This window comes from Cydia strobilella, chromosome 12, assembly GCF_947568885.1.
Source record: "Cydia strobilella chromosome 12, ilCydStro3.1, whole genome shotgun sequence".
In the NCBI taxonomy this organism is placed as follows: Eukaryota; Metazoa; Arthropoda; class Insecta; order Lepidoptera; family Tortricidae; genus Cydia; species Cydia strobilella.
In genome coordinates this window covers 10,948,296-10,974,181 of record NC_086052.1, presented here as the reverse complement: position 1 = coordinate 10,974,181, position 25,886 = coordinate 10,948,296, and the positions used below count along the sequence as shown (strand labels likewise).

The window sequence follows — 25,886 nt, the reverse complement described above, 5'->3', positions numbered from 1 at the left end:
AAAATTGCTATAATATTTAAAAAGCTTCTGCTCTTTTAATATTCTGACAATTTCAAAACAGAACGATGAAATGTCATATTTATCAATTTGTGACTTGTGTCTTGTGTGATAGTGAATTTTTGTCATAGTTTCAAATGCAAAATTTGATTAATCATTTTATCAGTATATTAAGAAAAGTATACATGCTAGCATTTGTGCTCGACGGTCATAATATTAGTCTAACTGAAATGAAATAAGATTAGTGTAAATTTTGATTCACAATTTATTTGATTACACTTTTTTGTCTGCAAGATTTTAATAATGTCCGAGCCAAATAACCCATTTGCTGGTTTGCTAGGAGTCTCAGAGGCGAAGGCAACAAGTAATAATACAAATTATGTGAACCCTGACGCATCTTTACAAGAGAACCCTAAGAAATCACAAGAGGATGAGGATGCTGAAATAATTAACAACATTGTTGAAAATGTTTTTCACTTCACGATAAACGCAAATGCACTAAAGGGACCTCAAAACAACAGACAGTTGATATTCTTAGAAGAACTAGCTGAAGCGATGAGACCTCGCATTCAAATAGATTTGGAGGCATTGGAACAGGCACTGTTTGAAAGACTGCTTTTGCCTGACATTGAACTGTGTGTTATACCCAAAAATAATAAAGTATTTCAAGAACATGTGATCCAGAAGCAGGTGTTTTCGTATTTGTTTAGCTCTATTCAGACTCTTCAATGTTATGAGAACCATAGTTCTAATGTTGTCAAAAATGGGGTGCAAAAGATGTGCGAGCTAATTTTCAGAAATGCTGTAACAGCTCTTAAGCAACCAGCCCTGTTTGAGGGACAAGACTTCACTACGCAACTTGTAGAATTATTGAAACATGTTGATCCTCAAAGTCATGCATTCTTTATTGACATTGTAAAGGCATTTGTTTTAGACGGTAAGATTTGTAGAATATAAGTTCAGTATTGTTTAGTATTTTTGAAATTTAGAAGGCACCATTATATTATATTATTAGTACAGTATTGACATAAGTGAATATATCCAATATAACAAAATGAATCTGTAATGTCCGTAGGTGAAGATGGGGTTCAGGAACAGTTGCGAGACACAATGGTGCCAGTTCTACAAATGCTACATGCTGAAGTAAACAAGTCCAATATAATAAACCTTCCTATCTACATCCTGCCATCTGTACATATTTTTGCCAGTAAGTTTTTGTTTTTAATTTGTCATGCCCTATCAATGCATACTAATATACATACCTACTTACTGCTGTGGCGCAACAACCCGAAGTGGATCTTGGCTTCCGACACCAAAGACTGTCATGCTACTCTGTCCAAAGCCGTTTCTGTCCAGCCGACGGCACCAAGTTCACTGAGGTCTTTCTGCACTTCGTCTCTCCAGCAAATGCATACTAATATACTTGTAATAGTCTAATAATTCTTTTTGATTATTGCAGGTCATCCAAACCTAGCACAAATTTTAATGGAAACATGTGAACCAAAAAATAAAACTAATGGAAGGTTTTACCAAGACTCCGTTATAGGCGCACTTCTGAGCCTATCAGTTCTACCAAGAACATCTTCCTCATTCCATCAGTTCTTTGATAACCCAATGGATCAGGTATTAACTTGAACCTGTTGATTTACAGGTTTTTATTCAGTTTTATCTACCTCAGTGGGCTTAGCACAGGAGTGCTGTGACAGTATACTCATGTAATGGCGCCTCTACACTATTGGTTATGATAGACAATGACTGGCGGGCACGATAGTGTACAGGGCATACTCTGCAGTCCCCGCCAGTCATCGTCTATCATCGCCTGTGACCTGAGTTGTCAGTTTTTGGGCACACATCAAAGGGAATCGCCGGGTGGTTGCTACTACAGGCGATAGTGTGGATGCTCACACGATGATCTTGCCGATGATAGATGATGATACTATCATTGATCATCGCCGATAGTGTAGAGGAGGCATAAGATAGACTACCCGTCTATTTCAAACTGAATTACTGTCAGTAAATAAATCTTACAAGGCTAATCCAATCAATTTTTATATGTTAGAATAGGCCGATAATAGAGATGGTGTACTTGCTATGGAAACTCTACTATAATATAATATATCAAATACTAAAATTCTTGAGGTAATTTTATATATAGTTTGGCTGTGTGCGCAGAAAATTGTAATTGACAACAGATTCTAACGCTAAAAATCTAATTAAAGACATAAATTGTTTATTAATTAGTGTAGAATTACTTATAGGTAACAAAAACAACACTTGTAATGTCATTGAAAACAAATTGTTAGTATTTATACCTCTTGTAAGTGACTCATTTTAATGAAAAAGCAAATAATGTGTTTATTTTACAGTCTGCAATATCATTGATGGAGACATCTATTTGGAATGCGTCTTCACATCTCACTAACAATCTGCACAAGATATTCCTCACGCTGCTCAAAGGGGGTCCGCAGATGAGAAACCGTTTGTTGTCATGGATTGGAAACTGTTTAAAGACGAATGTTGCTAAAGGCAAGCTGTGGAATGTTCAGGTAAATTTTTAATGTATTAATTTAATTAGGTACGTAAAAATAGAAATAAATATGAAATTTGATGATTTGCTCCTGAAAAGCATCAAACTAGATCAATCACCGTATGAAATCAAATTTACGAAAATGCACTGTAAACACAAGATCAAACATGTTCTGTGCTTTCAATTATATCAACAAATACCCTAAAACGGGCTATTAAATGCAGGGGCGACTTTGAAATTTCATCTTTTTAAGGGTTCCGTACCCAAACGGTAAAAACGGGACCCTATTACTAAGACTTCGCTGTCTGTCTGTCTGTCCGTCTGTCACCAGGCTGTATCATGAACCGTGATAGCTAGATAGTTGAAATTTTCAAAGATAATGTATTTCTGTTGCCGCTATAACAACAAATACTACAAACAGAATAAAATAAATATTTAAGGGTACCCATACAACAAACGTGATTTTTTTTGCCGTTTTTATAGATAATTTCTGAAAAGTTAAAAACCCACATGGTAAAAAAGTATGTAAAATGTATTTTCTGATTATGGCTGTAAAAAATCGGCAATTTTCAAATAGTTTTTATGAATACTTTTTCTATTGGTTTTTCAGGCTGGTGAAGTAAGTGCAGCAACACTGAGCTGTGTCTCGGATGGCTTCATGTTGAACCTCGGAGCAGTACTTCTCCAGCTATGCCAGCCATTTTGCACCACTGCTGATGACCCCAAATCACTCAAAATTGACCCCACATATGGTGCCGTACCTGTGAGTTGTGGCATTTCTCAACTCAGAAATTCCTGAGTGCTATCTAACTTTTTCAACCTTTCATACTTACAAGGCAGCAAGCCAAGTTTATAGGAAATGGTACCTATTGGTAGAAGTTCTGCATCCATAGTAGTACTCTAAGAACAAATTAAATTATTATAACATTTAAAACTTTCGCGTTTTGAACACATATTAAATCACATTTACAATCGGGTCTATCGCGAATTTATTTTGTTACCTTTACCGACGTTTCGACACAGGTTTCACTGGTCGTGGTCGCGGCTAACTGACGTCCCAGCAAAATGTCAAAACAGAGATTTGTGTGACTACCCCATGAAAAGTGCATTTAAAGTTTGGGGTAGACATCACATTTTTACACCACTCACTACACATAAATGTTAATTATTATTGGATGTTGTGTGTTGCGTGTCGGACTATTGACAATAATTAACATTTATGTGTAGTCCAGCTCCAGCTATCGGTTTTACAAGACGACTACAACAACCACCGAACAATGTCGTGCTCTAAGAGCATTTGGTATTTCTACCTCTAACCGTGTCTGGCTAGAGCCCTAGAGGCCCATAATTTTATTGTTTACCGTACACTGGCTATGGCCGTTGGCCGATATGTTTTAATCAAGAAATATTAATTCGATCCCACGTGGATCCCACTTTGACGTTGGTGAAATCTTTGACAGTATCGATGGAGCCCTACTACCTGAAAAATTGAATTTAAAACCTGTGTCGAAACGTCGGTAAATAAAGGTAACAAAATAAATTCGCGATAGACCCGATTGTAAATGTGATTTAATAAATTAAATTATTTTCTATGAAATTATTTGATTTAATAAGTTTTTTTTTTTCAGTCCATAGTAGTATTCAGAACATCGTTATTTATGCTTTTAGATCTTCATTGTCAACTGCTGAAAGCTGTAAGAATATTTTAACATGCACTCAAGAGCAATTAAAACATATCACTTTGTATGGAAATTTCCATGGAAAGTTTTGGAGAGTTTTCCTAGAGCTGTAAAGTTGTCAATTCCAGTACAGTATGGTCGAGTTCACAAACATCTTTATAAGCCAATGTTCCAAAAATATATTAACTTACACAACCATATTGTCAGTGTCTTAGTGGACAAATAAATTACCACCCTTAGAGGTGTGTAAATATATGTTTGGAATGTTGGCTTGTAAAGATGTTTGAGAACTCGACTGTACAACACAATGTACAGTAAAATAATATAAACCTATTCTTAACCTCCTACACAACAACAAAATTTAGTTTAGATCATTTTGAACACTTCTCATTCATTTTTGCTGCTGACCATATTTTGTTAACATTTTCTCATGTTCTATTCCACAGCCAGAAGAATGTGAAGCCAAATCAGTACATCTAGATTGCCTACACAGCGAGACGAGTCTGCTGCCATCTAGGGAAGATGAAAACAATCAGTCATTGAAGAGGCCCACAGCTGAAACCTACAATTTTGTTACCGAGTGCTTTTTCATGACGCAAAAATGTATTGATTTAGGTAAGTTAAGGATGATTTATTTTCATAAAGTATCCCATAGCTCAGTTAGACCATAAAAAAGATAGAATTGACATAATATTCGCTTACATAAACTCTTTTAATTTTCACACTAGGATCAGGTTGGTTTCCTCATATTTGATGTAAATGGCTTCTTTTCTGAAACCTGCATATAGAGGTTGTCTGTCTTTTACGACAGTCGAGGACCAAACCTTATCTAAATAATATATGTAAAACAGTTCCGCTATATAGATACTCACAGGCAGACTATACAAAGCATAACCTGTTGAAGGTACAAGCTTGAAATTTTAAGATAAGATAAAAAGGGAGTTGAAAATTATATTGAAAGTGTGTAACAAATAGTAAGCGGATGAAACCATGAGCAGAGGCTAGAGGTATAATATTGACGATTTGTTTTCAGGGGTCCGAGTGTGTGCAGAGAAGCTCTACCGCTGCGGACAAGATTTAGGGCGCGCGCAGCGAGCCATGGCCGACGTGGGCGGCGCGCACCACCTGCTCGAGCCCATGCGGCAGAGGACTCACCATCTCATGACCAAGTAAACTATATACTAGTGTACAGAGCAGCTCTACCGCTGCGGACAAGAGTTAGGGCGCGCGCAGCGAGCCATGGCCGACGTGGGCGGCGCGCACCACCTGCTCGAGCCCATGCGGCAGAGGACTCACCATCTCATGACCAAGTAAACTATATACTAGTGTACAGAGCAGCTCTACCGCTGCGGACAAGAGTTAGGGCGCGCGCAGCGAGCCATGGCCGACGTGGGCGGCGCGCACCACCTGCTCGAGCCCATGCGGCAGAGGACTCACCATCTCATGACCAAGTAAACTATATACTAGTGTACAGAGCAGCTCTACCGCTGCGGACAAGAGTTAGGGCGCGCGCAGCGAGCCATGGCCGACGTGGGCGGCGCGCACCACCTGCTCGAGCCCATGCGGCAGAGGACTCACCATCTCATGACCAAGTAAACTATATACTAGTGTACAGAGCAGCTCTACCGCTGCGGACAAGAGTTAGGGCGCGCGCAGCGAGCCATGGCCGACGTGGGCGGCGCGCACCACCTGCTCGAGCCCATGCGGCAGAGGACTCACCATCTCATGACCAAGTAAACTATATACTAGTGTACAGAGCAGCTCTACCGCTGCGGACAAGAGTTAGGGCGCGCGCAGCGAGCCATGGCCGACGTGGGCGGCGCGCACCACCTGCTCGAGCCCATGCGGCAGAGGACTCACCATCTCATGACCAAGTAAACTATATACTAGTGTACAGAGCAGCTCTACCGCTGCGGACAAGAGTTAGGGCGCGCGCAGCGAGCCATGGTCGACGTGGGCGGCGCGCACCACCTGCTCGAGCCCATGCGGCAGAGGACTCACCATCTCATGACCAAGTAAACTATATACTAGTGTACAGAGCAGCTCTACCGCTGCGGACAAGAGTTAGGGCGCGCGCAGCGAGCCATGGCCGACGTGGGCGGCGCGCACCACCTGCTCGAGCCCATGCGGCAGAGGACTCACCATCTCATGACCAAGTAAACTATATACTAGTGTACAGAGCAGCTCTACCGCTGCGGACAAGAGTTAGGGCGCGCGCAGCGAGCCATGGCCGACGTGGGCGGCGCGCACCACCTGCTCGAGCCCATGCGGCAGAGGACTCACCATCTCATGACCAAGTAAACTATATACTAGTGTACAGAGCAGCTCTACCGCTGCGGACAAGAGTTAGGGCGCGCGCAGCGAGCCATGGCCGACGTGGGCGGCGCGCACCACCTGCTCGAGCCCATGCGGCAGAGGACTCACCATCTCATGACCAAGTAAACTATATACTAGTGTACAGAGCAGCTCTACCGCTGCGGACAAGAGTTAGGGCGCGCGCAGCGAGCCATGGCCGACGTGGGCGGCGCGCACCACCTGCTCGAGCCCATGCGGCAGAGGACTCACCATCTCATGACCAAGTAAACTATATACTAGTGTACAGAGCAGCTCTACCGCTGCGGACAAGAGTTAGGGCGCGCGCAGCGAGCCATGGCGACGTGGGCGGCGCGCACCACCTGCTCGAGCCCATGCGGCAGAGGACTCACCATCTCATGACCAAGTAAACTATATACTAGTGTACAGAGCAGCTCTACCGCTGCGGACAAGAGTTAGGGCGCGCGCAGCGAGCCATGGCCGACGTGGGCGGCGCGCACCACCTGCTCGAGCCCATGCGGCAGAGGACTCACCATCTCATGACCAAGTAAACTATATACTAGTGTACAGAGCAGCTCTACCGCTGCGGACAAGAGTTAGGGCGCGCGCAGCGAGCCATGGCCGACGTGGGCGGCGCGCACCACCTGCTCGAGCCCATGCGGCAGAGGACTCACCATCTCATGACCAAGTAAACTATATACTAGTGTACAGAGCAGCTCTACCGCTGCGGACAAGAGTTAGGGCGCGCGCAGCGAGCCATGGTCGACGTGGGCGGCGCGCACCACCTGCTCGAGCCCATGCGGCAGAGGACTCACCATCTCATGACCAAGTAAACTATATACTAGTGTACAGAGCAGCTCTACCGCTGCGGACAAGAGTTAGGGCGCGCGCAGCGAGCCATGGCCGACGTGGGCGGCGCGCACCACCTGCTCGAGCCCATGCGGCAGAGGACTCACCATCTCATGACCAAGTAAACTATATACTAGTGTACAGAGCAGCTCTACCGCTGCGGACAAGAGTTAGGGCGCGCGCAGCGAGCCATGGTCGACGTGGGCGGCGCGCACCACCTGCTCGAGCCCATGCGGCAGAGGACTCACCATCTCATGACCAAGTAAACTATATACTAGTGTACAGAGCAGCTCTACCGCTGCGGACAAGAGTTAGGGCGCGCGCAGCGAGCCATGGCCGACGTGGGCGGCGCGCACCACCTGCTCGAGCCCATGCGGCAGAGGACTCACCATCTCATGACCAAGTAAACTATATACTAGTGTACAGAGCAGCTCTACCGCTGCGGACAAGAGTTAGGGCGCGCGCAGCGAGCCATGGCCGACGTGGGCGGCGCGCACCACCTGCTCGAGCCCATGCGGCAGAGGACTCACCATCTCATGACCAATTAACTATATACTAGTGTACAGAGCAGCTCTACCGCTGCGGACAAGAGTTAGGGCGCGCGCAGCGAGCCATGGCCGACGTGGGCGGCGCGCACCACCTGCTCGAGCCCATGCGGCAGAGGACTCACCATCTCATGACCAAGTAAACTATATACTAGTGTACAGAGCAGCTCTACCGCTGCGGACAAGAGTTAGGGCGCGCGCAGCGAGCCATGGCCGACGTGGGCGGCGCGCACCACCTGCTCGAGCCCATGCGGCAGAGGACTCACCATCTCATGACCAAGTAAACTATATACTAGTGTACAGAGCAGCTCTACCGCTGCGGACAAGAGTTAGGGCGCGCGCAGCGAGCCATGGCCGACGTGGGCGGCGCGCACCACCTGCTCGAGCCCATGCGGCAGAGGACTCACCATCTCATGACCAAGTAAACTATATACTAGTGTACAGAGCAGCTCTACCGCTGCGGACAAGAGTTAGGGCGCGCGCAGCGAGCCATGGCCGACGTGGGCGGCGCGCACCACCTGCTCGAGCCCATGCGGCAGAGGACTCACCATCTCATGACCAAGTAAACTATATACTAGTGTACAGAGCAGCTCTACCGCTGCGGACAAGAGTTAGGGCGCGCGCAGCGAGCCATGGCCGACGTGGGCGGCGCGCACCACCTGCTCGAGCCCATGCGGCAGAGGACTCACCATCTCATGACCAAGTAAACTATATACTAGTGTACAGAGCAGCTCTACCGCTGCGGACAAGAGTTAGGGCGCGCGCAGCGAGCCATGGCCGACGTGGGCGGCGCGCACCACCTGCTCGAGCCCATGCGGCAGAGGACTCACCATCTCATGACCAAGTAAACTATATACTAGTGTACAGAGCAGCTCTACCGCTGCGGACAAGAGTTAGGGCGCGCGCAGCGAGCCATGGCCGACGTGGGCGGCGCGCACCACCTGCTCGAGCCCATGCGGCAGAGGACTCACCATCTCATGACCAAGTAAACTATATACTAGTGTTATGTATAAGCGTGGAGACTAAGGAATTCCATATGAGTGTAGATATGATTAAACACGAACGGTTGGAAAAACGACACTAATTTAGATTGCCTTTATACTTTATACGACATCTCCTTTTTTTATTCCCTAATGATAAGTGGTTATTATAGACTGGTAGGGATGTTACATGTTCGTTGCTGACCTTTTTAAGGATCTGTCTTTTAACGCAAGCCTTCTTCTTAGTTGAAAAACATTTATAAAAGGCAGAACGAAAGGAAGTGAAGTTTTATTTTGATGTTCAAGGCAAAATAAAAATATGCATGTATGAAACAAATACAGGAGACTACTATTTTGATTTGAGGAGCCTCAGAAAAGATATGTACAGATCCTTAAAAGGTCGGCAACGAACATGTAACATCCCTACCAGTCTATAATAACCACTTATCATTAGGGAATAAAAAAAGGAGATGTCGTATAAAGTATAAGGGCAATCTAATTAACCTACCGATAAGATTGTAAAATAAAATAGGTACTTTATTTTAATTTAAACTTATTTTATTTAGATTCGTGAGCCTCCGCTGCGCGCTACTGGAGAGTGAAATGCTGACCAATCTAAACCGACTGCAAGCCACCACTTGCACTTGGCTGGTGCAAGTAGCTATCCGACCCAATCCGGCTACGCCGCAGGCAAACTACGCGCCTACAAATATTGTACCTGTGGAGATGCCTATCCGGACACCACCACCTGATACTTTACGGTAGGTACCAATCAGACCACAACACACGTAGCTTGTACAGCCGGTGCCCTTACATAACCATCCACTTTTCTATACAGCTAATATGGCGACGTCGGTATCTAAGTTGGGGCACTTACTGTACAAGTCATTTTTGACGCCCTTCCGTCCGCCCGTACCGTGCGCGGTATGCCACTTCATCGAGAACTTGACACTGACGCATCACATGAATAAACGGATGCTGCCGCATAAAATTCTCCCACGCTCCCTTACACGATGTAGGCTTTGCCATCTTGCCGCCTAATTCGGAAACTAACACTTAAATAGGGGGCTTCTACAGTTTACCTTCCTGCACGCTCCCGCTACAAATAAACTATAAACCCTATACTAATTTTGAAATCTCTACAGATGCATCCCAGAATTCGTGCTTGAGAACATAGTGGTGCTAATAACAATGGCGCGGCGTACAGTCGGCGCCATCACGGAAGAAGCGGACATAGCGGGGTTACTGCAACCCGCGCTCACGCTCGTGCTCACGTTCATGGGCGACTCCGGCTGCACCTACAACCCTCATCTGAGGTAAGTAGCAAGACAAAGAAGAAAGGACATCTGGTGCTTGCTGCGTATGCTCTTGCCGGTGCTCGAAGCATCAGACGCGATTATTCGGGCGTCATCCAAAGAAACGACAGCGGTAGCGGCGGCGGCGGCGCTAGAAATAATTAGGAGAGCCGACCCCACCTAAAGTGGGATGGAGCAATGAAGAAGAAGAGATCCAAAGAAACGGCAGCGCGACAGCAGGAACAGAGAGTGATTACATTTGGCCCGTAACCACGTTTTCGTAGTCGGATCATGGTGTAGACGGTGTAGTACATGTCAACAGCAGAAGGAGTGTTCCATGAAAACGGTATGTTTTTCATCTAGTCTTTTTCAACAAAGTCCATTATTTAAGCAATGCCTAATTGTAGCTCAACATTTGCTTTAATGCCTAATTTTTTTGTCAACTTGCGTATTATAGTAAAAGTAGGTTATAAAGTTATTTTAAGAACACAAGCTACTTTAAGATAATAATACACGATAAAGAGACAAACTTAAAAAAGTACCACGCTTGGAAATTAAAACAAGTAGTGAAAATGTCGATTACGTAACAGTGGAATGCTCCAGAAGCAGTAGCATGTGCTAAGTGGTCATACTTTTTTTTTACTCGAGGTTTACTAAAGAGATAAAACAAACCAACGCGATAGTGGACAAGAAACAATTTATTTGTAGCACTAATTTATCTATACTATTTTATTTGCCGGGGCAATTAAAGTCAATATATCGATTCTTAACAGCTATTTTACAGGATTCTAACTTTTTGGTGATACTTGGTCGATTGCACTATGGGGAAGGTACTCGACGAGAGGTAAACACTATGTAATTAGTAGAAATTGGGGTTTAGAAAAAGATAAAGGCTTAGCTGCACAGTAGCGGTAGTTGACAACTCTCTCGACAGGCTGGCCAGAGGTTCCAATAGCTCTGCCTCGGACAGTTTAATTGTCCGTTAGCCTTAATGGATGTATTTTGCCATCAAAATATTTATCCATTACAGTGGGAAACTTGTAGCCGTTGATCATCGTGATCAAAAGCTGGAAATATTGGGTATGGCGTAGCATGAGTTTTGCAATATGCCAAAGCGGTATAAACTATGGCCGTATGCTTGATTGCCACCGACGTGGTATGAAAAAAAAAACTAGGTAAACGGCGTATCAGGATAAAGGGTTCGGAGTTCGTGTTGGTTCAGCGTAAAAGCTATTAGTTGTTTTTATTTGACTTCTATCTATTTATTGTGTTTCAGGGCCCGTCTAGCAGAATGCCTGGAGGCGATGTTGCCAAATCACCCTGACGATCAGCAGCCATTAAACAGTCTCGCATCCTTCTACCGTGAGCAGTTGTTTAAGGAACATCCACATAGATTACAGGTTAGTTCATGGTAACTTTGAGTCTTTGAAATGATGGAATAATCTGAAAATTTACCTTCCAATACCCTTATTGATTGATTGATCCTTAACCCTTTATAAGGCATAAGGGTGTCAAAAATTATGCAAAATAGAACCGCATCACTTTGAAACATAGTTCAAAATCATGTGGGAAATATATTCCCCTGCCTTATAAAGGCTTAAACTCGCGGCTTTGGAAACCAGCCAACTCCGGCCAGCCGGCAGCCTCTCTAACAACTGAAGTACCGAAGCAGAGGGCCTACCGCAAACCACGTTAGACGTATTTTTTTTTATTGAAAATTTAACAAGAATTACAACATTATAAGTACCTTAATCTAATGTTTCGCCAAACTGTGAAACAGTTTGTTGGAGGTTCCCTGTCACACTTACGTACGAATTTACAAGTGCGACAGAGAGGCAACACGTCGAACGTGGTCCGCGGTAGGCCCTCAGTTCCTAAATCCAATCGTACTTAGAATTATGGTAGGTCACAGCGCAATAAAATTGATGGTATTCAAACTCTGAGAGTCCAAGATCAGATAAGAGCGATCAAACCCTTTGACCGCCAAAGCCGTCAACCGACGCGCGCGGCTACAGCCCAATGTCAACCTTCATGCGTTCCCACAAGGTTCACGATCATCGATCACGCTCCCGCTCCGCACAGGATAGGCGTGGCGTTCAAAGTATTTTTTTTAGGGTTCCGTACCCAAAGGGTAAAAACGGGTCCCTATTACTAAGACTCCACTGTACATCTGTCTGTCTGTCACCAGGCTGTATCCAAAGAGGATATAATATAGAGCGGTACTGTCATAGTGAATTTTGTAGCCACAGTAAGTTCACTACCATCTATCGACACACGATTAAAACTAAAAATTATGTATGGTATAGAAAGGATCGCAATCTCTTATGGCAGAATTGTTGTAAAAGTGACCGCGTTAAGCTTTAAATAATAGTTCCTAATCTCTCCGGTGGCGCTAGTTAGGCTCTGGGACATGAGTATAACATGAACCATATAAGGCAACAAATAACCCGACCAAATTACGTAGGTTGTTTTTGGTAGTATTTCGGTGTATGGTGGCGCCGCCTAATTACTGTTTTTTGATGGACACTTTTCATACATAGAGATTTGGCTCCTTTATACAGTCTCCATGCTAAAAATGAAGATGTATAAATATACCATAAAATGTATTTATACAGGGTGGAAAGACACGACGATCCTTTTCGCAAAGGGGGGTTAGTTTAAGTGATGGAGAATCGATTCGTAATGTTTAGATTTTTGTTACGAACAATTAGTAAAAAAATTAAAATTAATTAATCTTCTTCTAAGTGACAACCCTACTATTACTACGTACTATCTACCTACATGTAAGTGTAATGTGACACTTATGTTTACAAAAATATTTACATTGTGATAAAGAGGTGGGTAGGAAATGTCGAGCTGCCTGCCTCGAACTAGCCCTTGGATTTTGCTCGAAATACCGCAGCACTCGCTCTTCAAGCCTTGGTGCAATGTGTACTACACCTCCTCCCCGTTGGTCGTTTTGGCCCGTTCGTGGTCCTATGGGCTGATTATTTGCCACGCGATCAAGGGCCCGTAAAATTGACATACGGCTAGTTGGGTGTGGTGGAGGATATCTTTGTCTGTAGCGTCGTAACGTCTCGGCGGCATTATAATTACACTCCCCGTATAACATAAGCAAATTTAGGTAATCGCGGGCTCCCAAGGGCATTTTGAAAATAGGTTTTTTCGCGTAATTTGCAATTTATATGCGTCACGGTTTTATCACGGGTAAAGGTGACAGTCTATTTCCAACTGCAGCTGCATTACTGCTCCGACCCTACTGCAGCGGCCTGAACGCGTCGGTGTTATTGTCAATTTCCATAGTAAAATGGATGACTATATCGACTGCACGTATAGTGATTTTAACGTTGCCCCGACCGCAGCTGCACTACTGCTCCGACACGTCGGTGTTATTGTCAATTTCCATAGTAAAATTAATGACAAGGCCGACTGCACGTAGCATGGCCATTTTTGCGTATTTAGTGTATTATTGCAACTGCGGCTGTAGACCACACGTCAAATCTGTCACCTGCACTGAAATGTCTTTGGGTCACAGATATTAGTAGTTCTAAGCAAAGAGGATATAACCATATATGTTACTAAACCTAATGAGGGTTGTCACTTGCAGTATTTTGCATTAAAAGTTAACTACCTATAACTTCAAAACGGTTACGAATATGAGCTTAGTTTCTTTAGAGGAAATACAGTACTAAATCCAAACAATCCCCCTTTTGCGGAAAGGATCGTCGTGCCTTTCCACCCTGTATATGGATAAATGTTTTTTTTTTTATTTGCATTAATTATTTTTATACGATTTTCACTGATATGATTTAAAATTGTTAAATAACAAACGAAACCGTCAACGCCACGTAGGCCAAAGGTCAGGCGCCATCTGTTCGAGTATCAAATTTTCTTAATTTTCGAGGCACGAGGATTTTCCTTAGACTGTATCCATCTATTCTAACTTTGTTGTATCTCATAAACCGTTATAGCTAGACAATTGAAGTTTTCACAGATGATGTATTTCTGTTGCCGCTATAACAACAAGTACGGAACCCTTCGTGCGCGAGTTCGACTCGCACTTGGCCGGTTTTTATTTTATCAAATGTCAGTTGGTGCCCTGTCTACTGGACGTGTTCGTCGGCATCGAGATGACGGGTCAGAGCGTCGCGTTCGAGCAGAAGTTCAACTACCGCCGCCCCATGTACCTTGTGATGGACTTCATGTGGACTATGGAAGAGCACAGAAATGTGTTCACGTTAGTATACATGCAGTCTGGTTAAATATATATGATAACAGTTTTGAATGATTCACGGTTAGTTTCACTACGACCGGGATATGGACCGTCCGTCGGGAGCTCGAAAACACAGACCATGTATTCTAAAGACATAGCATAGTCCCGCTACCCCCTCTGCCACGCATACGGTAGCTTTACTCGATAAATTTTCGAATTTCGAATGACGTTACTAGTGATGGGTCGTTACCAGTAACTTACTCTAAAGTGGGAATATTCCCGGTAATGCTACCAGTAACATTACCCAGATCGGTAACATTGAGTAACTTTGAAAAAATTATTAGAATTGTATATGCTTTTTTCGTGTTAAATACTTAAGTAAATAATAATGCTATTATTTACAGTCATAAAACAGTCAAGGAATCTCTGAGAGAGTAAATTCCCAATGTTACCGGTAACATTCCCAATATTACCAGGTATTTTTCCAAAGTTACTGGGAACATTACTATCTGGAAATAATGATTAAAATAATGCTTAACTGTATAAAGTAAAAGAAAATATGTTATAGTTTAATTATTAGAATAAACCAATCAACATCTAAATATATAAAAGAAGAAACTGACTGACTGACTGACTGACTGCCTGACTGACATATCAACACACAACCCAAACCGCTGGTTCTAGAGATTCCAAATTTGGCACGTAGGTTTTTTATAAGCTCTAGGGGTGCACTGAGAAATGATTTTTCAAAATTCACCCCCCAAGGGGGTTAAATGGGGGTTCAAAGTTTGTATGGGGAAACAAGATTAGTTAGACTATTATATTCGAAACTTCACAGGAGTATTCCTAACGATAAATGAATAAACACGTGTTACAGGTTTTTATGCAAATTCCCCCCTAACAGGGGGAAATATGGTAACAAAGTCTGAAAATCAACATGGGTATTGTTTCTATGGTTTATCGGGTCGCTAATTAGGAAAACAAGAACGATTTTAAAATCCAACGTGACGGACGTGAAAAAACCATCTCCCCTGTTGGGATGCAATGGGGTTGAAATGTCTAAATATCAATATAGGTGTCGTTTTTATGTTTTTTTTGGGACGTTAATTACGAAAATCGCATCGATTTTGAAATTGAATAATGTGCTCATGAAAATTCTTGAAAGTACTCGTATTTGTGCCAAATTGCAATTCAAACGGTCCTGTAGTTTCGGAGCAAATCGGTTGTAACAGACGGACCGACAGACAGCCACACGTGATCCTATAAGGGTTCTAATTTTGCTTTTGAGGTATGGAGACCCGCGTTATCCTAATAGATTTTTAAATTTGTATTTGGTGCCATCTCGATCGTCGTCAATAGGTACCTAGGCGAGTGCGGGCGGCGCGGCGGGATGGACGGGGCGAGAGGAGTAAGTCATCGGGAAACTTCCTGCATCCGTAATGAGTACATTCAAGGTGCTACAAGAAGGTAGCACCTTGAATGTACTCATTACGGATTTTGCTTCTTATAAGTTTAGGTTTCCATTCTAAGTAAAATGCAAAAAACATCGTAAGTACATATATATGTATTCTACCTACGAACCATATAAACCATCTTTTGTAAGTCGTTATAAAACCATATTTTCTCCTTCCCCTGCCTCCCCTGCACCCTGTACATCAGACAAAACGACATAGATTTATAAATCACGCGGGCGAAGCCGCGGGCAAAACCTAGTTTTGTATAACGTTTCAAGTGGAAACATTTCGATTTTATATTAATTAATCGAATTTGAAATTAGAGTAGTAGTAGTAAAGGGATAATAAATAATGATCACAGTTTCATATAAAATACTAGCTTTTGCCCGCGACTTCGTCTGCAAACAGTATCTACTGCACGTTAAGCGTGTGGTAGCTCTGGTCAGACGCCTGCTTCATCTGGCAGACCTCCAGGTGTTCCAGGTCTTGGAGAACTTAACCTGCCTACAGCATACTCTACCAACTTCAGATTAAAGGAATTTTACCCTCATCAGATACATCCAGCAGCACTCGAGGTGTTTCAGGTCTTGAGCTATCTCCATCATACACTACCAACGACACGTTGAGCGAGTGTTACCCCTAACCTTTTGTACCCAGCAGCACTCCAGGTGTTCCAGATCTTGAGCTTTTCCCATAATACACTACTAGCGGTACGTTGTGCGAGTGTTACCCCTAATCCGTTGCACCCAGCAGCACTCCAGGTGTTCCAGGTCTTGAGCTTTCCTCATCATATACAACCATCGTCACGTTGAGCGAGTGTTACCCCTGACCCTTTGCGCCCAGTAGCACTCCACATTGTCTTGAGCTTTATCCATCGTATAGTACCAGCAGCACGTTGAGCGATTGTTACCCCTGACCCGTTGCACCCAGGAGCACTTCAGGTGTTCCAGGTCTTGAGCTGCCTCCATCATACATTACCAGCGGCACTTTGAGTGAGTGTTAGAAGAGTGGAGAAGAGAACAGGATGTCTTCGGGAATAAAAACTACTCTACACCCTCCCCAACAATTAATTTCATCTAAATCGGTTTTATTGGGTCCCATACAAATTTCCACTCCCCTTTTCACCCCCTTTAGGGTTGATTTCTAGGGTAAAACCTATCCTATGTTCCTCACGCAAAATAGGCGCAATAGTAAGACGTCGAGTTGCGGAAACCAAGCTCGCGAATATCTATCCTATGTCCTTTCCCAGGACTCAAATTATCTCCATACCAAACTTCATCTAAATCGGTTCAGCGGTTATTGATTCCCCATACAAATGTCAACTCCCCTAACTTCCCCTTAAGGAGTGTTCTGGGATAAAAAGTATCCTATGTCCTTCCCCGGTACTCACTATCTGTATACCAAATTTATAAAATTGATCCCATAGCTCTTATGTCAGCGAATTAAGAACTATGGGACATATTTTTGAGTAAGTTGTACTAAAAAAATAAGTTTTGAACCTTATTTTATCTCATATAAGTCATCACTATCATCAGTTTCGTATGTTACCGGCTTTTGGGAATGTTACTGGTAACATTGGTAACTTACTAGTAACATTCCCAAATGGAAACTTACTGGTAGCGGGAATGTTACCGCTGCCCATCACTAGACGTTACCAATCCTACATCAATCGGCGGACCACATGTCTTTGAACGGACCAATCACGGCACGGGACTCGCTCACCTCGTCCCCCGCACCCCTGTATTTTTGGCAGCATCGGTTTCATGAAATAATTGCTCTATACGAGTTCTTTAGAAATAGGTGTTCTGTGCTCGAAAACAAAAGGTAATCACGGTCCATGTCTCGGTGGATTTAAGTTTATATATGATAATTCGTAGAGAAATAGACGTAAACCTGAAAATATACCAATCGCTAGGTGTTTGGCTCGTGCTCGGCGCGCGGCTTGTAGGTTATTTAGGATTTTTATCCATATCTTATAGTAGTTATAGTAAGTAAGAAGTGAATATCTAGTTTGTATTGCATGCACTTATTACCAACAATAATAGGGTATTTGACTGTATATAAAATAAATTATTTTACACCATGCATGAAATAAAACACCAGAAGATTAATAGAGAAACGTAGACAGCAGTTATTTTTAGACATAATTTTTGTTTTAAAACCCGAATACAACTATAAAGAGTAGGTAATTTGATTGTGACGTCACATGCTAGTGTTTCATATAAATTCCATAGTAGCAAAATCGTTTTGACAGTTCGAAAAAAGAAACTGATTTGACTAGTAGTCAAATACCCTATATAAAACATGCAAATCGTTTTACAGTCGACTGGCCAAAGAGGCTGAAGCCAACATGGAAGCGGTCCATCCGCCCATATTCCTGCGGTTCGTGAACCTGCTCATCAACGACGCCATCTACTTGCTGGATGAGGCGCTCGGTAACATGGCGCAGATCCGGACGATGCAAACTGCACAGTATGTATTACTATCCCCTTGATGGAGCATATAAGACAACATATGTGTGCACAACCACATATTTTAGTACGATCTGTACTCGTGTAAATTCAAAATATCAACAAAAGGTGCTCATGGGTTGTTGACGTTGTTGTAGGATAAAATGGTATAGAAAACAACTCGAGTGTTATAGCAGCTTAAGATTTTACTAGTAAAATTGCACTTGCAAGTATGTGGTAACGTCACGTTCTTCAGAAACGCTTCATAATGCAGTATTTGAGGTATAAGTAAATGATTTGAGAATACAAACTATCTTATTACATTTGTTAAACTGTAAGAAAAGGCCAGGCACAGAACATCACTTAGTGTGTAGACAAAAAACTGTCAGTATCATTTTAAATTTATATCAACGTGAAACACGGTGTGTAAACAATGACAGTTTGGTCCTCACTAAATAACTCGCGCATGTAGGTACTTATTTATTGAGCCGCGCCTGCCTTAACCAAGTCTTTTCTTATAGGGAGTCAGGCACCTGGGCCAACCTAACCCCACAAGAGCGCGAACAGAACTTCGGAAACCTTTCCCACATCGGCATGCTGGCTCGCTTCGACAACATCCTAGGGCGAGACACCATCCGTACCCTAGTGCGGTTGACTGCTCATGCTCCGTATGTGTTCTGCCATCCCACGCTGGTCGAGCGGATCGCGTCTATGCTCAATTATTTCCTGTTACATTTGGTTGGGCCTAATAAGAAGAATTTAAAGGTTCGTATGACTTCTTAGAATGTATTAAAACTATTTAAAGATTTTGTAAAAACATTGATAGATGCGTTTAGTTCATTTCGTTCCGTCGGTTTTGATCAGCGATCAGTAAGTACTGAAATTATTAGAACTTCGGGCACCTGGCCAAGTGGCCAGACACTATTCATACCCTCGTGCGACTCACTGTCCACATGCAATCCTGCGCTGATCGAGCAGATTGGTACTATGCTCAATTATTTCTTGCTCACCTGGTTGAGCCTTATGTAGAACTTGTGTGTACCTGAAGGGTGACCAAATCTTTTGAATGCTTTATTTTTATTATTATAATTCTCACGGAGACGTACCTGGTCGGTTTCTACTGGCCGACTGGCCGTCCCGCATTACTCTTTTTTACAGTAATTACCTGTCATTTTATCAAATAAACTGTTGTTTTCTAGGTAAAAGACATGAAAGAGTTCGAATTCGACCCCGCTACAACAGTGCTGGACATCTGCCGCATGTACGTGGAGCTGGGCAGCAGCGAGCGGTTCTGCGCCGCGGTGTCGGACGACGGCCGCTCCTACTCGCCGCAGCTGTTCACGCTCGCCGAGGCCGTGCTGGGTGAGTCTGCACGGTCCGACCCGACGGTGCTCGACACCTGCATGTACGTGAAACTGGGCAGCGAGTAGTTCTGCGCCGCGGTGTCGGACGACGGCCGCTCCTACTCGCCGCAGCTGTTCACGCTCGCCGAGGCCGTGCTGGGTGAGTGTGCACGGTCCGACCCGACGGTGCTCGACACCTGCATGTACGTGAAACTGGGCAGCGAGTAGTTCTGCGCCGCGGTGTCGGACGACGGCCGCTCCTACTCGCCGCAGCTGTTCACGCTCGCCGAGGCCGTGCTGGGTGAGTGTGCACGGTCCGACCCGACGGTGCTCGACACCTGCATGTACGTGAAACTGGGCAGCGAGTAGTTCTGCGCCGCGGTGTCGGACGACGGCCGCTCCTACTCGCCGCAGCTGTTCACGCTCGCCGAGGCCGTGCTGGGTGAGTGTGCACGGTCCGACCCGACGGTGCTCGACACCTGCATGTACGTGAAACTGGGCAGCGAGTAGTTCTGCGCCGCGGTGTCGGACGACGGCCGCTCCTACTCGCCGCAGCTGTTCACGCTCGCCGAGGCCGTGCTGGGTGAGTGTGCACGGTCCGACCCGACGGTGCTCGACACCTGCATGTACGTGAAACTGGGCAGCGAGTAGTTCTGCGCCGCGGTGTCGGACGACGGCCGCTCCTACTCGCCGCAGCTGTTCACGCTCGCCGAGGCCGTGCTGGGTGAGTGTGCACGGTCCGACCCGACGGTGCTCGACACCTGCATGTACGTGAAACTGGGCAGCGAGTAGTTCTGCGCCGCGGTGTTGGACGACGGCCGCTCCTACTCGCCGCAGCTGTTCACGCTCGCCGAGGCCGTGCTGGGTGAGTGTGCACGGTCCGACCCGACGGTGCTCGACACCTGCATGTACGTGAAACTGGGCAGCGAGTAGTTCTGCGCCGCGGTGTCGGACGACGGCCGCTCCTACTCGCCGCAGCTGTTCACTAGAGAAGAGATGGAGAGCGGAGAGAATGAGAAGGTGAATTAAGGCCAGAGGAGAAAAGAAGAAATTAAGGTCAAACCACACCGTGTACGTAATGCAGCGCTGCTCCTTCCTGCGTAGTATATCGCTTCCATTACGTTACTATTAACGAACGAATGCATAGGGTACGCACCGCAAGCGATGTACAGTCAACGTCAAATAATTAGTGATGGCCAAATATATTGTAACACACCTTTTTTACCATAGAAATAAGGATGTCATCCGAAATATTTCGTAATTTTGGCCGTCACTATCTATTTGATGCTTACTGTTCCACGCAGAGAGCCGGAGCCGTACGGGCCTGGCCTTTAAACATACTGCATTAACAAAGTTCAACGGAATCCTTTTATCTGTCGGTTGTCGAACTACAAAAGTTAGCCTGAAATTGAAATCAATTTTACCACTTTTCTTTTCTCCATACAGTCCGTATCGGCGGCGGTTCCTTAATCGGATCTCTACAAGAAGTGGCCCAGCGCGTAGCCACCCTAGCTGAACAGAGACAGCGCGACGAAGAAATCCTCGCCAACGCGCCCGAGGAGTTCCTCGACCCCATCATGAGCACGCTTATGCTCGACCCCGTGATGCTGCCGTCCTCGCGCACAACCATAGACCGCACTACCATCGCAAGGTACACTCCTAGAATCATGTAGCAACGCTAGTTGAGCAGATGCAACGCGACGAAGAAATTCTCGCCTACGCGTCCGACGAGTTCCTCGACCACATAATGAGCACGCTTATGCTCGACCCCGTGATGCTGCCGTCCTCGCACACCACCATAGACCGCACTACCATCGCCAGGTACCGTTCTAGAATCATGTAGTCGCCCTAGCTGAGCAGAGACAGCGAGACGAAGAAATCCTCGTCAACGCGCCCGACGAGTTCCTCGACCCCATCATGAGCACGCTCATGCTCGACCCCGTCACACTACCGTCCTCGCACACCACCATAGATCGCACTAATACCATCGCCAGGTACGAGTACTGACTTATTTTTTAATTTAAATTATTTTTCAAAAAATTCCCGAATATACGACTTAAACTAAGCTGGTTGCCGCAATTGTCCACATAGATAATCGGCAAACCCTTCGTGCCAACCGTGCCTTACCTATGTTTATTAGAAAAATGGCGTGACTTGTCCCATGCCATTGGGGCATTCACCCAGTCAGCATGATATTCTATTACGTGTGTGTCAAAAATGGGTCGATTTTTTGCGCTTTTTTTTATCACTATACGTAAAGCTTATCTTTCTTCCTGAGCGGAATCGATTCGGTCAATAAGTAGAGTAAATCTCTATTGCACTTGAGTTCCGTTTTACATAATGAAACTGAACGATGTTAAAATTTGTCTTTTTATTTTTATAACATTATCATTTAAATTTTGGTGATTTGTGTCTATTATAATGAGATATTCTAAGCTACGAAGATATGTATTTTTTGTCCTATTGGGATACAAGTTATTTTTGTTAAAAAAGGATTGGTCTGAAACGTCAATGGCATGGAATGAAAAAAAAAATCAAATGTCACCCTTCGCGTTTGAAAAAGACTAGCCACTTGATGGGGTTGCGTTACTCCGTTGACCTTCCATATATAATGTTTTTATGGAAATTTCTAGATGTTATCTACATGTACTTACTATATTTTTTTTATTTCAGACATTTGCTAAGTGACCAGTCGGATCCCTTCAACCGATCGCCGCTATCCATGGATCAAGTGAAATCTAACGTCGAACTTAAAGAGAAAATCCACGCGTGGATCGCCGAACAGAGGCAGAAATTTGCTCAACCCCGGACCAGCGACACATAGATTTTACAATTTTGTATGTTACTTGTTAGTCGACATACTAGACGTGCTAGTATCGTCATAGTTGGTCTTTAATAGTGTTGTGCCATTCTTGAGAACCTACTCTTTTTTGTACCGAGTTTATATGCAAAATCAAGAGCAGAGCATTATCGAGAGTGGTATAACAGTTTTTTAGGTGCGTCCAGATCTGACGAATGCGCCGCTCGACACCATTCAGGAAAGGGTCAGTAATTAATTTTGTTCATTTTGTAGTAGGTTAAGAAGAGCCGGTGCAGTATATGTGTTGAGAATGGCTCGCTACCGGCGCATTTGCCAGATTTGGACGGTAAGAAATGCAGTACGTATCATATAATAATATCGTATTGGCTAAACGTGTCTGGATTATATCATCTATTTTTACCGTTTATCAACAGCGGCAATTTGATGACTTTCTTTTTGTCAGGTTGACAATGGCACAAACAACTAAATTATTAGACATGCAAAGTGAAAGCGTTAAGCTTTATTATGGGTTATTGTAGAGCGCGATAAATAGCCACGCGTTCATTTCAACTTAGCATAAGCTATAAAATAAGTTTTATACTTGTAAGTTGGTTGTGTGTAGGATTTTCTTCACACTCCGTCCTCAAGTACAGCGTATAAGGGTAAGCTTGTGATGGTGTCCTAATGACCATAGCTGGATATCCACCGAACGAACAATAGCGCTCGTCTGCTTCAACACGCATAATAACCGTGTGTTACATTAGAAAACTAGTTCGCCCAAACGTGTACTTTGTTACGAGAGAACATGGTATACAATTGTATGACTTCGAAACCCGCTGTGGCGTTCTGTAGATATCAAACTATGGACGATTAGATACTAGTTGCCTAAGAGCATTCAGCGAGCATTAAGGGCCGGTTGCACCAAATCGTCAGTCAACATCATCGTAGTAATGTTTACACGTCTACATGTTTACGTTCAGTGTGGTAGGAAAGTAATAAAATTGGCTTGTGAACGGCCGGCGATACTTTAATGCGAGCAAATTCGCTTTACTAATATGAAAGACATATACATACCTAAATAGACATCGCATGTACTGCTATTTGTATGAAAACTAAGTGTGTCATTTCACGGGTGACATTTGTAACGTCACAAGGGTAATACATTGTTGTGTAATAGACGTACAGTGATATCTAAAATAAGATGATGTAAACTGGCGTTTTCGCATTTAAAAATTTAAAGGGGTTAGTTTAGTGCGTTTTGGGAATGATTAGAGTTAAAATGGTCTATGTAGAACATATTCGTTACTTTTACCTAGGTGGTCTATTTAGATATGTCTGTGGATAAAATCTGTCCCGAACACCTAGAAGAAGCCATAAATAACTGAACGTTAGTTTTATATTAATGTGATGTTTACACGTCAGACCATGGTACATTAGCTTGTTTACATAAAATGACTGTGTTCGACCAACATTCCCCTGTATGATTTTCCATTCGTTCAAGTGAATGAAAGGACTTCACAAAATTATGACGACGCGAGAATGGTGCAATTTTATTTGGTGAACTATTTTGTGATAGCTATTATAGTAATATATGTAGATTGTTAATTTTTTTATTATTTCAGAATGTATTTATCGTTTTAATATATATTTCTTATAAATTACTTAGTCATTGATAACTAATTAAGTATTCAAAATTAAAATGCACTGAATATTTATTTAAGTGATATTGACACATTTACTATTTTATCTACCTATTGATTTTAATGCCTACGTTTACGTTTCTTTCTCTGCCCACTGTTTTTTGTACAAATTACAAAAAACCTATATTACGTCAGTCGAATATAATTACGATTAGTACTTATTATGACATAGGCAGTGTAAGGGTTAACATCTGTGCTCAAAATAGGCGAGCTACGAACTTTAGTTCTGGGACGTAGTAAGTTTGCTGAAGTATATCATGGTTTGTGTTCAATGAGTTCATACAGTTCAATTTTGACTGGTGTAATAACGTGACCTGTGGCCAAATTCTCGGTTCGTCCGAGATGCATCTATAATTTAAGATTATATTAATTGACACTATCAGTTGGTTAAAACACAGGGGACATTTTTGTATGCACTGTAAGCACGTATTGTATTTTCACAATTGTCACTTAGTATTGGCTATTTAGGCTGCGAGTGCGTGTTAGAACTAAAAGCGATGATTGAGCTCGACGTGCCCTAAATAGGATTCATATGATATAAACATTCGTGGTTGATTTGTAGCCTGAATTGTTCATACTAATTGACATGTCAACTGTCAGTAGCTTTTATGTCCCATAGCCGCAAGGCGGGCGCCACTGCTAAGCACACAACCAGTATAAAAAGAGCAGTATAGCGAGCGTGCATAAACTGTAGGGGGCAGCACAGGAGACGTCCGATTTTTGGCGCGAGGCGTAAATGTGTAGTTTATGCTGCCAAAGTAGCCCACAAGATGGCGGCACTTGCTTTGGCGTGAAGTGTCAATGTACATGTGATGAACGTCCCTAATGTCCCTATGGAGCGACATTCTCTGCATTTTTGGCTTATGTTCATTTGTTTGCATTTTATATCTAAAGCGAATTGGGAATGCGGCACAGCATTGTGATGAATGTCAATAAAAGAGAAAACATAGACGGCAGTTTTATTACCACTTATTTTTAATTCTTATAACGTCAACTCCACCTCAAACAAGCAGTGACATGAAGCAATGAGAGGCATTGCTCAAACGCCATGAAAAATGTATAAGCTAATGTTTCGTGGATTGGAACATAAACATAACAAGCTCGTATCTTATTCAAGATACGACCTACCTCAACGCAGTAAAAGTTAATCATTAGAAAGTAAAATACGTAGTTCAATGCAACGTATCCCGCTTGGGTAATCTGCAATTCTCTCTTGACCTCGAGATGGCCAAACATTATTTTTTTGTGTATGTCGCCACAAAATGTTGAACTGGGTTACTCCACGGCTTACTTTTTCGTTACTTTCGGTTGCTCTTTGTTTAGCACTCGTCATGACACATGTGCACTACCCTTAAAATCTTAAATAATAAAACAGTAAATTTGTTTATTATTTTAATTAATAAAAGTTACTGTAATGGTGATAATAAGTGAGAGAATTCATAAAATAGTAATAATTATTGATTTGTTATAGTTGGTCAAGCAAATCTTGTCAGTAAATAGGAACAAAAAAAACTATACTCATCCTTTTCTTTTGGGTGCTAGTTCTAGTGTAAGACAAAGATAGTATGATTCTGTCTGTCTATGTTTGAAATGAGGCAGTCCCTTGACAAACTATATTTTTATAACATTTCATAATTTTTTTTTGCATTTTTGCTTATTTGCCGATGAAAAGTTGAACACTAACACTATGGATTGGACGGAGGAAGGAGGAATGAAATGAATGTATTACCAAAGACAAAAT

At 43.4% G+C, this 25,886-nt stretch overlaps 1 protein-coding gene across 1 annotated transcript; it reads left to right on the top strand.

The window, feature by feature from the left end:
* The first annotated feature begins 101 nt into the window (after positions 1-101).
* LOC134746114 (ubiquitin conjugation factor E4 A) lies at positions 102-25,094 on the top strand. Its single transcript, XM_063680377.1, has 16 exons — positions 102-934; positions 1,073-1,204; positions 1,457-1,620; positions 2,364-2,543; positions 3,135-3,287; positions 4,650-4,818; positions 5,237-5,372; positions 9,457-9,651; positions 10,036-10,206; positions 11,462-11,585; positions 14,277-14,422; positions 18,175-18,324; positions 18,824-19,067; positions 19,502-19,664; positions 21,092-21,296; positions 22,319-25,094. Exons 1-16 carry the CDS (start codon positions 301-303, stop codon positions 22,467-22,469), a joined length of 3,117 nt encoding a protein of 1,038 aa, XP_063536447.1. The 5' UTR covers positions 102-300; the 3' UTR covers positions 22,470-25,094.
* Positions 25,095-25,886: the final 792 nt, after the last annotated feature.

Coding starts and splice junctions, on each gene's coding strand:
- LOC134746114 (XM_063680377.1), top strand. CDS start 301: ATGTCCGAGCCAAATAACCCATTTGCTGGTTTGCTAGGAGTCTCAGAG. Junction 935..1,072: donor AAAGGCATTTGTTTTAGACG/GTAAGATTTGTA, acceptor TAATGTCCGTAG/GTGAAGATGGGGTTCAGGAA. Junction 21,297..22,318: donor GACCGCACTACCATCGCAAG/GTACACTCCTAG, acceptor TTTTTATTTCAG/ACATTTGCTAAGTGACCAGT.